The 10,675-nt window shown below is 60.2% G+C and overlaps 1 protein-coding gene across 1 annotated transcript; it reads right to left on the bottom strand.

Annotated features, from left to right (window-relative positions):
* Positions 1 to 5,507: 5,507 nt before the first annotated feature.
* On the bottom strand, positions 5,508 to 10,215 carry LOC110596011 (G-protein coupled receptor 78-like; the record flags this gene model as incomplete). Its single annotated transcript, XM_021714718.1, has 3 exons — positions 5,508 to 5,745; positions 9,828 to 9,941; positions 10,122 to 10,215. Coding segments are annotated over 3 exons (446 nt in total), but the record flags the coding sequence as incomplete, so codon positions are not given.
* Between the last annotated feature and the right edge of the window lie 460 nt (positions 10,216 to 10,675).

Raw genomic sequence — 10,675 nt, 5'->3', positions numbered from 1 at the left:
GGCAGGGGCGGCATGGTGGGCGCGGGCGGCGCAGTGATGTGGCACTCGGGCGGCTGCAGCCCGGCTGCACGGCTTGGGCTCCCGCCCCCAGCGCAGGGGAGGGCGCCCCGAACACAAACGCCCCGGAGTCGGGTTACAACGGGCAGCGCCAGAGACTAGGAGAGGATGCCGCTGTGGGGGGAAGAGGAAGAGGAGCGGCCGATACAGGCCACAGCCCGCTGGGGCGACGCCCCGCCCCCTCCAAGGGTGACCTGCACCTCCTGGGGGCTCAGTTTCCCCCTCCCCTCCTGAGGGGACCGGGGAGCCGATCTGGAAATTTCCTGCTGCCAAAAACCCCGGACGGGACAGGCCTGGGGGTGGAGGGGTCCCAGCCCCAGCGATGACCCCAACTGGCCAAGAGCCAGGCGAGGTCACCCTGCTCTGGGAGGGAGTGCCCTTGGCCACCTGGGGAGGGAAACATTGACATCCATCGTGGGGCTTTGTGGAGGGAACGTTTGCATGCTGGGTCTTGGGGGCCTCCCTGCCTTTCTGGGTCTCTGTCTTCCCTGCACCCTGGTCTCCAGCAGAGCCCAGCAGGGAGCCTGGCATGCAGGGGTCCTCTGAGGACTGGATCAGCTCATTAGAGTCGCAGACACGTGGTCCCAAGTGGTGGCTTAAAGACCCCTCCCTCCCCCTTCCCTAGACCGGAATCCAAGGCAAGATCACGGGGTGGAAAGTTGAGCCCGCTGGTGAGGGAGGGGCTCAGGCTGCCCTCTGCAGCCACAGGGGTGGGTGGGAAGACCCCTCCCACATCCTGCCCCCCCCCGCGTCACCTGGAGCCATCTGGGAGGAGGGCCTGAGGGACCTGGGAGCAGAGGCCAGAGCCTCTCCAGGTGAGGAATAGATGGCCCCTGGAGCTGGACGGGCATCTGCTGGCCACTTCTCACAGCCCCCTGGCCACGGTCCAGCCCCTGTGCCCGTCTGTGCACCTGCGCCCTGCGCCTGGGGACAGTGCCGGTGGACACAGTGCTCACAGCCCTGCTGTGCTCCATGCCGGGTGATGGCCCAGATGGCCTCCAGGGTCCATGTGCCTTATGGACTCCACCTCCCACCGGGGTGGCTGGGAGGGCGAGGTCAGTGCGCCCCCCCCGCCATGCCAGGCACCACTTAACCCTGAGACTTTGCACGCTCGAGCTACTCAGCCCAGCAACTGGGATAACAGTGGCAGCACCCACTGTGGTGTAAGCCCATCCCCGACTCAGAGCAGGTGCTGCATCCCGCGGTCACCCCACTGTTTTCTCTGTCTGGACACAGCAGATCCTTCCAGAAGCACCTCCAATCGCTCCAGTCAGCCCAGACCCCTTCCCTTTGACCTCCTTGCCTGAGGTTTCTGGCCCACGCCAGGAGAAATTCAGCCTCGCAGTTTCCTGAGCGCCAGCTGGTGTGGGGCATGACCCTGGGACAGCCGTGCTCCCTTCTTTCCCTGCGAGTTGGGGTGGGGACATGCGTCTCCTTGCCGTCCCCATCCTCAGGCAGGCTTGGGTCTCGTGGACACACAAGGTGCAACCCTGAGCCGTCCGCAGGCGTCTTCCAAGTCAGCCCTCAACTGGGTTCATTTCTCTGACTCAGTGGCACAGAAAATAATGATACGGCTTCAGTCAGTGGCGCTTCGGACTTGATGAAGTAGCATCAGCGTTAGCTAGGGTCACCTTTTCAGTGAGAAGACTTGGCGGCCCCCAGGGACCCGCTGTCTCCTCCACAATAAGTCAGAAAGAACAGTCTCTTATTTCCTCCTCAGCCAGGAGAGCCTGACCCACCAAACGCACGTCAGCGGAAAGTCACAAGACAGGGTTAAGCCTTCCCGGGGCCAAAGGGGGTGCGGGTCCTCCCTGTCCCACCAAATCCCTGGACACGGTCCAGCGGGCAGTAACCGTGGGGCGGGAGGCAGCCAGGCCGGCGCCGCCAGGCTGGGGCCAGGTGACCCAGAGACAGGGCAGAGCCCAGTCCACAGGAACTCATGCCTGGGACCGGGGGATGGCCACGGGGGCTTCTTGCAGAGCAAGCTTCTAGGAGGGGAAGCACACTGTGTCACGGAAGCCACACAGACTGCCATACGCCAAAGATCCCTGGGCCGGTGGCCTGGCCTCGGCAAGCCTGGGAGTTCTCCACCGGAAATGGCATTGGGCCCATCTCAGGGCTCGTGATGTGGGTGGGAGCCACGTGGCAGCAGGAAGAGTACGTGGGTGGTTGGGAGTCCACCCCCCCCAGCTGGAGGTGCCGTGTGCGGACATGAGTCGCAAGCACATACGGCATGGTGGGTGCCGGGGTAAGAAGGCCCCGGACCCTGCTCCCACCCAGAGCGTGGGCGGATGGGGAGGCAGGGGGTGACCACAGCCTGTGGGAGCCCGAGGGGGAGGGTCGCGTCTGCCTAAGCTGGATGGAAGGACTGGCTGAGCAAAAGAGGAGAAAGCATGAGAGTCCTGCAGCCCCCTGGAGAGGGGCACCTGGTGCTTTAGCCCGGAGCTGGGTGGGTAGCAGGGGGGAGTGTGAGAGGGTCTGGAAAGCCAGGCTCAGGAGTCAGGACAGCCTGGGACCTCTTGGGGCTTCCAGCAGGCGCACAGCCTGCTCTTTGCGGCGTGTCCAGGAGTCTGCTCTGCCTGGCGGAGGGTGGGCGCAGGCAGGGAAGGGCTGCTCTCCTGGGACCAGGAAGGTCTCAGAGGCTGTGGTCATCCATGGACGCCCAGGGGAGGCAGTGGGAGAACCAGGATCAGAAGAGATGGAGAGAGGGCATCCCGGTCCGTAGCCTCTTCTGTCCTGGGACTGTGTCCTGTCAGGACAGGCTGGAGACTCAGAAACCAGCTCATGGTCTCAAAAGGCCAAGAAGACAAGCCGAGTGAGGACACCGTAGCTCCCAGCTCCAAAAGGCCCTCCCCGCCCCTCCCGGGATGCTGCAGCCCTCTGACAGATGGCACCAATAAAAACTCCTGCCCCCGCCCCAAGTAAAATAAATGAGCAGTTCCATGCATCCTGCAAGCCCTGGCGAGCCTCCCAGCCCACGGGAGGCTTCTGATGCCACCACCAGCCACCGTGTCAAAACAACCTCTGGGGATGGAGCCCCCCCCAACCCACACACGTGACCAGGGTCTGACCTGGAGGTCTTGGACGGCTGGCAGGGGACCGCACGCAAGCCCAGACGTCTAGAAAGCTCTGCCTTCCTGGTAATTAAAACGTTGGCTAGTGCAAAGGCAGCGTCTTCTCTCCCTCTCATGGAAATGCGAGACCCTGTGAATAAGCTGTTTATTGGCTCACAAAGATCTTGGGACACAGCATGGTTTTGCAATATGTTTAAGCGCACATGAAAGTATTTTTCAAATTAAGAAGACCGCAAGCCCAAGGCGAGGGACAGCCCCGCGAGTGGCCATGTGGTCTGGCAGAAGTGCAGAGGGGCTGCTTCAAAGCACTGCACAGACAGCACAGTGACTGAGGTGCCCGTAGCTTGGGGTCTTCCAGAACATTCCATGGAGCTTCCAGAGAAGGCAGAACATGAGAAGAAGTGGTCCCATCTGGAATACACAACGTGCCTCTCTCTAACTGTGGCGCTTGGGTCCAGCAGGGCGAGGTACACCCACTTTCTTAAGCAGATTTAAGGTCGTGACCACGACTTTGACCTGTCAAGGTGCGGCAACAGAGTCCGGGCCCACCAGCGATCCCGGGTCAAGGAGTGGCTTCAGCCTCCCAGTTCATATCCTGGACTCTGGAGTGTTAAATGTGGACACCAAGTTGCTTCCCCTGTGGGCAACACTTTTCCAAGTGCAGAGGACACTGGGGACTCCTCTCCGTGAATCAGGGCATGACGTCCACCGACCGCAGCACACACCTGCACCCCAGCTCAGGGCTGGAATGCTGGGTTGGACCGAACTAGCCAGGCTTGTATGTTTATGTGTTTTGACATTTTTAACACTTCATGACCACATACCTGTAGTTATTATTATTCTTAAGAATGATGTGTTTTATTTGAATTGCACTTATGATTTAGAAGTGCTTTTAAACAACCCTTTTGTGGGGAGATGTTGGCAAATCAGACACGCAAGACTCGGTTATTTGGAAAGAATTTGTCAGGCCGGCCCCACTGGGCTGTAACTGTGATTAATGTATGGAGAGCCCAAAGCAGCGGACGGCTGTGTGTGTGGCATCTTTGAAGAATCCAGCCCCTGGAAGGAAAGAACCTGGGGTCTACACTCTCCCTGGGCCACTGACCTCGGGTGTGGGGCGTCATGGGGCAGGCTTTCAAGCCTGCAGGGTCCCATGGGTGCGGCCCTGTCGAAAATCTGTTCTCACATGGACGCCTGAACCAAGTAGCCCACCCTCCTTCCACAGGGGTCTGGAGAACAAAGAAAATAGGGGTGACAGGGGCGAGAGCGAGGGTTGTGTCCATTCATTCATTCATTTGCACATTCACTCACTCATTCGTACCACACATCTCTCTCTCCAGGGAGGGACTGTGTATGCTGGACACCATTCTTCTCTTGAGCTATGCAGGAAATTCTTCCACACTGTCCCGTGGGAACGTTTAACAACATTGACGGGGGTGCCTCCACCCAGGAATGGCACCCATGGTTGTCAGACGGACCACGACGATCTCGTCTCCTCTCCACCTTCTCTCTGCTTCCCAGGGCGATACAGAGGGACACCGCTGGGGAGTGAGGCCCTCACCCTCCTGGGTCTTACTTCCCCTGGATCTGGGCTCTGTCCACTGCGCCAATCTCTTGCCTGTCTCATGACCAGGATCCAGAGGCCCAGCGGGGCCCTTGGGCAAAGGAAGCAGGGCCGCTCTGCTCCGACGTCTTCCCCAGAAAGGTCCCTGAGCTCACGGAAAGGATTCTGCTCCCTCCGACACCACCGGCAGGAGACAGGAGGCGGGCTCTGAGTGTGTGCCTGCCCACACCGGTCATGGTGGACAGATGGGGAGGAGCCAGGGGCTGAGCCGCCAGGCATCAGAGATGGACACTTCCCAGGGGACACCTGTACAGCCCACCCAGGCCACAGACTGCTGGACTTGAACTCTGAACCTCCAACTGAACTCTCCACGGAATTTGGCCTCCAAACCCGGACAGGGCCGAGAGCAGAATGGGGGTGTTGATAGCTCGGCGTGACAGGTGGTCACCCAGGCTGCCGGGCAGACCCTGAGCCCCCTCACTCCGAGGGACAGCCGTCACTCACACACACCCAGAGGGCATCAGGCACTGCGCAGGGTGCTTGCCTACCCACTGTCTGGAAGCATCAGGTGAGAAAGCTGAGATCAGAGAGGGAAAGCCACTGTCCCGGGGCCACCCAGCAGCCAGGGGGCCGAGTTAGGAGCTAGAAGCTAGGCTCTCCGTCTACTGCAGCTGCCACCCCACACTGCCACCATCGCCCTCCTCCTGCCCTGTCCTGCACCTCAGCCTCCGCCCGAAGCCGAGCTGCCACAGTTGGAGGTCTCCACTTCTGGGCTCCTGGGAGGGTGGGGCTGACAAGGTCCTGCCGGTTCCTCAGAGAGTCTGCTGCAGGCGGAAGTCATTCTCCGCGTCCATCGAGCTGGAGTGGTGGGACGCCAGGCGCGGGTGCCTCCTCGGGAGCCGGCGGGCCAGGTGGGCCAGGGCCTGGCGGAATGGCTGGCGCAGCAGGGAGGACACAAAAGGGGCGGCCACCGCCTTGCTGTAGGCCAGGCACTTGCTCAGGACGCCCCAGTGCGTGTTCACGGTGACAAACGGCATGAGCTCTGCCAGCCTGCAGGGAAGCAGACCAAGTGACTCAGTGGCGGGGCCAACACCCACGCATATTCACGCCCTGGAGGGCTGGAAGGTTCTAGAACCAGGCTTGAGCACACCCCGCACCCCTGATGCTCGCCAGCCCGGTGACTCCGCTCAAGCTCTCTGAGCCTCTGTCTCCCCTTCTGCAAAACAGAAAGATGGGATGGCAGTGCTCACCTCCTGGGAATGCAGCACAAGCAAGATATCCCCAGGCACACAGGCAGCGCTCCGGAAATGGCGGCTTGATCATCACCATCCCCCAGGCCTTTCCCCACCTGCATGAGGCACCTGCCGTGGAACAATGGCTAATGGAACCAGCTATGAGAGAACAATGGCTACTTCTGTCTTATAGACCAAGGCACCCAGCTTTGAGGGCTTCAGGGATGCCTCTGAGACCAGCCAGCACATACCTGCCAGAGCTGGGCTCCACGAGGCACCCTGGGTCTGAACCCAGAGCTTCCCTGAAAGCAGCTCGGACTTCAGAGGCAAAGGGCCTGGGCCAGAGTGGCAGAAGCCTGCAGGGGCAGGCAGGCCTCCCGCACCTCTGGTGGGCCCTCTGCTCTGGGTCCACATTCTCACGATCTCCTGTGGGTGATGGTGACCCACAGGAAGCCCAGTTCCATGCCCCTAAGACAGTGGGACGGGGGCCATGCCGTCAGGGCAAGACCTCTAAGAGCGGCCCACGTTCGTGTTCTGACCAGTGATGGCCGCTCCGCTTCCCACTTCCGGGTTGGCCAAGAAGTCAGAGACTATGACTTTGAATCAGGGCTCCCCAAAGTCAGGGCTTTCCCTGCCAGCCCAGTGACCCCACAGGCAGTGGATTTCTGTCTTGGGATGTCCTCCCCCTGGGAGGATCGCAGCCCCATGGCTTACAAAGCTTGGCTGGGTCGCTTACTTGTTTGGAGTCCACTCGCCCAGCACCCATGCACGGCAGGTACTGGGTGCAGCAGCAGATCAGACTGACCCCCCCCCTCCAGGGCAGCCAGGCCAGGGGAGACATGGACACACGCAGACAGCCCTCGCACGCGGCGGTGAGAGTGAGGACAGGGATGCCGAGGGGCGGGGACTATGGGAGGGGCATCCACGAGCCAAGGATCGGGTCAGGGGACAGCAACCCTAGGCAGCCCCGGCTCTAGCACTGCCCACCCCAGGGCCATGGTGAGGATCCAGTGAGCAATAGTCAGGAAAGAGCATTGCCACGGCCCAAGGACCCGCAAATTCACACTCACACCCTATCGCTCCCGCCTCCAGGGAGCCCACCATCAAGTATGGGCTGGAGACTGGTCGCAGACAACCAAGAGCGAGACAGAAGGAGAGTCGGACCAAAGGATCTGAGAGTTTTCAGGGGGATAGCTTTCAGCCCCTGGGGGGCTTAAGCCCGGTACAAAAGTCATGGGTGTGCCCGAGTGCTTCTTCCTTGGCTTAGTCAAGGTGCACGTGTGATCAGTGTCCTCTGGCCACTGTCAGAAACACCGAGACTGAGTTGGGACCAGCTGGGCCCAGAAGTCAATCGTTAACCCCCAGGGCTCTGAGCGGTCGTGACTGTGCAGAGAAGGGGGCTCTATGCACATTCACTGACCGCTCAGTGTCCATCTGCCCCTCCCACAGACCTCAGATCCACAGGGGAGCTCTATGTTTCAGCTCGCCTGCCTGGGGGCTACACACCCCGGGACGTGATCCACAATATCCACACTGTTAATCACATAAATAAAACCCAAGGGTGATAGCCAAGAAACAGAAAGGAAAATCACAGGCCCAGCTTCTTTACCGACTTTATCACACATGGGTTCAAGGTGACTCTGAGCTATTTCTAACCAGACTAAATCCACCGCCAACGTGTCCTCAGAAGAATCTTACAATGCATCCCAGTTCTGAAAACAAGTCCCAGGAGAAGACCTCCGGAATATTTTTAGCAAATGCAGGATAATTGGAAAGGTGCACGACCTTCTAAGGGGTGGCAGGGAGCACACTCCTGGATCTCTGACTTCCTGTGGGTTAGGCTGCAGCCACTGTGTCGGAACTGTGTGCGTGCTGGGGTGGGAGGCTCTGACTGGAGCCCCGCACACGGTGGGAGAGGCAGTGGCTAGGCAGATCGTTCTGGCTCCTCCTGGTCCCCATCCCTTCAGCCTCCCTCACTGACAGCACCCACCGCCTTGGTCACCTGCCACTCCTGCATCAGGGCCAAGAGCCCAGTAAGGTGTCGCCCGTATTTCATGAGACTGGAACTCCAGGATGGGGTACCAAGCCCAGCACAGCAGGGCTGGAACAGTAAATAAAAAGAGCACAGAACCTCACGAGCACTCCTGACAATAACACAGGGCTGATCTGGCATGGGGTAAAGTTGTTTTATTTTTTTTAAAGCCAGTAGTGAGAATTGGTGTCATAGCTGAGATTTTCATAAAGGGTTTGAGTCCCTGAGAGCGTGCATTGTCCAGTCAGAGTCAGGACCACGGAAATCACACCTCAGATGCAGGCCGCATGGCTTGTTCAGGGTTCTTCCTTCTGCACACACACTCAAGCCATGCACGCTCAGGTCATGCATGCTCAGGGTCATGCACGCTCACACACACTCAGGCCCTGGCACCATGTGTGAAGATGAAAGTGAGATGTATGGATGAGTTTAATGTCTTGGCTGAGTGAGCCTGACTACTCCTGGGCCACGTACCATTTCAGAACCGAGGGCTCGAAGCTGAAGCTCCACAGTTACCCCACACACAGGCACACACGCACGTGCATCCACATGGGCGTCTACAGACACATGCACGCATGTGTACACACAGGCACACAGAGTGTACATGTGCACACACGCACAGGCATACACATGCACAAACACGGTCGTCAGATAAGTAGCTGGTTCCCAGGAAGATGGGGCAGTTCCTCCACCATGCAGTGTCCTGAGAACTAGAGGCCTCGCTGGGTTTCATGTGAGGAAGGAGGGTGATCGTGACCCGCAGAAACCCAATTCCATGTCCCTAAGCCAAGACTTGTGTCCTAGCACTGATTCCAAAGCGCTCTCAGGGGAGTTTGGCAGGAAGGAGCAAACCCTTGATGCTTGGGCGTAGGAAAGGAGGAGGGAACCCACGACACTCAGTATGGGACAGGGAGAAAGTCCATGCCACGCAGCACAGGAAGAGAGGAGACAGCTCACGTCACTCAGCATAGGGCAGGAGGGACAGAGCCCACGCCACTCAGCACGGCAGCTCTGAGGTGTCTTTCAGCTCCCGGGAAACAGATATTTCCCCCCATAATTCCTATAAGAGACTCAACCTGGGAAGACAGACATCTTGATCAGGCCTGTGGACCCCACAGGGTACCAGGTGGACCTCACAGAAACAAACGCAGGAGCCGGGTGCCATGCCCGCGCTGGGTTCCTCCCCTTATGGGGGAGGCCAGGCCCCCTTGATGCTGAGGGCTGTCAACTTCCCCCTGGAGTCATTTCTGTTAGGATGTCCTTCAACTGCAGTCCAACACGCAGGAGCAAAGACCACCCAGGAGCCAGCCACCCCAGGGGTCTAGACCCACACCCTGTGGGCAGAAGCACCACCTTCACCACTGCACTATAGGCCCAGAACCAGACCATTCCCCGGTCCCCCATGACTCCATGGCATGCTGACCCGCCAGGTGCTCAGGCCCAGATCTCCAAGAAGAAGAGAGGAACAAAGAGAACGCTCACCTAGCTTTGTCACTGTCCTGAGACCCCAGCCCATCGTCCACCCAGAATTCTGGAATCCCTGCCCGGGAGACGCAGACTCTCAGGCCTGGGTGGGTCCCAGGTCACCTGCCATCAGCTTCCTAGGCTTGCAAAGCCAGGCCCTGGCTCAGACAGATCCCACACCTGCCTGCCTGTGCCCAACAGGGGGAGTTTCCTCGTGTATAGGACAGGATGCGACCTCCATCCCAGGGTCCTTGCAGGAGCCAAGGCAAGGCCCCAGCACATCGGAGGTGGAGGACAGGCCCTGTGGCGGTGGCCGCCCTCCAGCTCCCCCAGCTGGGAGATCTCCGAGGCCAAGCCCAGCCTTCCACGGTCCCCACAACAGAGGCCTGAGCGCCAGAACCCACCTGGTCATGACGTACGGAGCAAAGCAGACGACGAAGGAGCCGATGAAGATGCCGATCTTCCGGGCCGCACGCTGGCGGCGCCTCTTCTGCTGGATGAGGCAGCGCCGTCGCACGCTGTGGGAACAGAGGACGGTGGTCAGGGCAACGGGAGGGGAGGGGACAGAGCAGAGCCCCGAGCGGAGAGGGCAGGGTGGGGACAGAGGACAGGGGTCAGGGCCACGGGAGGGGAGGGGACAGAGCAGAGCCCCGAGCGGAGAGGGCAGGGTGGGGACAGAGGACAGGGGTCAGGGCCACGGGAGGGGCGGGGAGAACTGGACCCAGAGTGGAGCCGGCAGGGGTGAGGGTGGGCGGGACAGGGCAGCTTCAAGGAGGACGTTCAGGCTGGAGCCTGAGAAAGACAGAGGGACAGATGAGAGAGAAAGAACCACGGAAGGCGTGTTTGCTCTTCTTCAGGTGAGATAAAGGCAGCATGGGAAGAGGAGGGAGGGGGCAGCTCCTTCTCCTCTCCCTCTCTGAGCCTCTTACGACCTCCCTCCTCCCACCCCCTCCAAACAGAGGGAACCGAGGCAGCCCCACTGTTGGAGGAGCAGCCGCCGGGCCCACCCCATGGAGCAGGAGAGCCACTACGGGGGGTACAAATGGGGGCTGTGAGCGCCCACAAGAGGCAACTTGGAACCCCGGCACCAGCTTGACATCCAGCGGACAGGTGCATGCCAAGGAGTGAGCAGACTCCCCCGGGGTGGACCCTCCCCAGGGCTTGAGACCACGGGTCGCAGCCAGGGCACGCATCAGCCGGGCAGCAGTGGCCAGAGTGCACAGACCCACGCCCACGTCACGGGGCGCGGGCG

This window comes from Carlito syrichta, unplaced genomic scaffold, assembly GCF_000164805.1.
Source record: "Carlito syrichta isolate Samal-C Ts95f unplaced genomic scaffold, Tarsius_syrichta-2.0.1 Scaffold305727, whole genome shotgun sequence".
Lineage (NCBI taxonomy): Eukaryota > Metazoa > Chordata > Mammalia > Primates > Tarsiidae > Carlito > Carlito syrichta.
The sequence above is the reverse complement of the archived record's forward strand: the minus strand, read 5'-3'. Positions and strand labels throughout refer to the sequence as shown.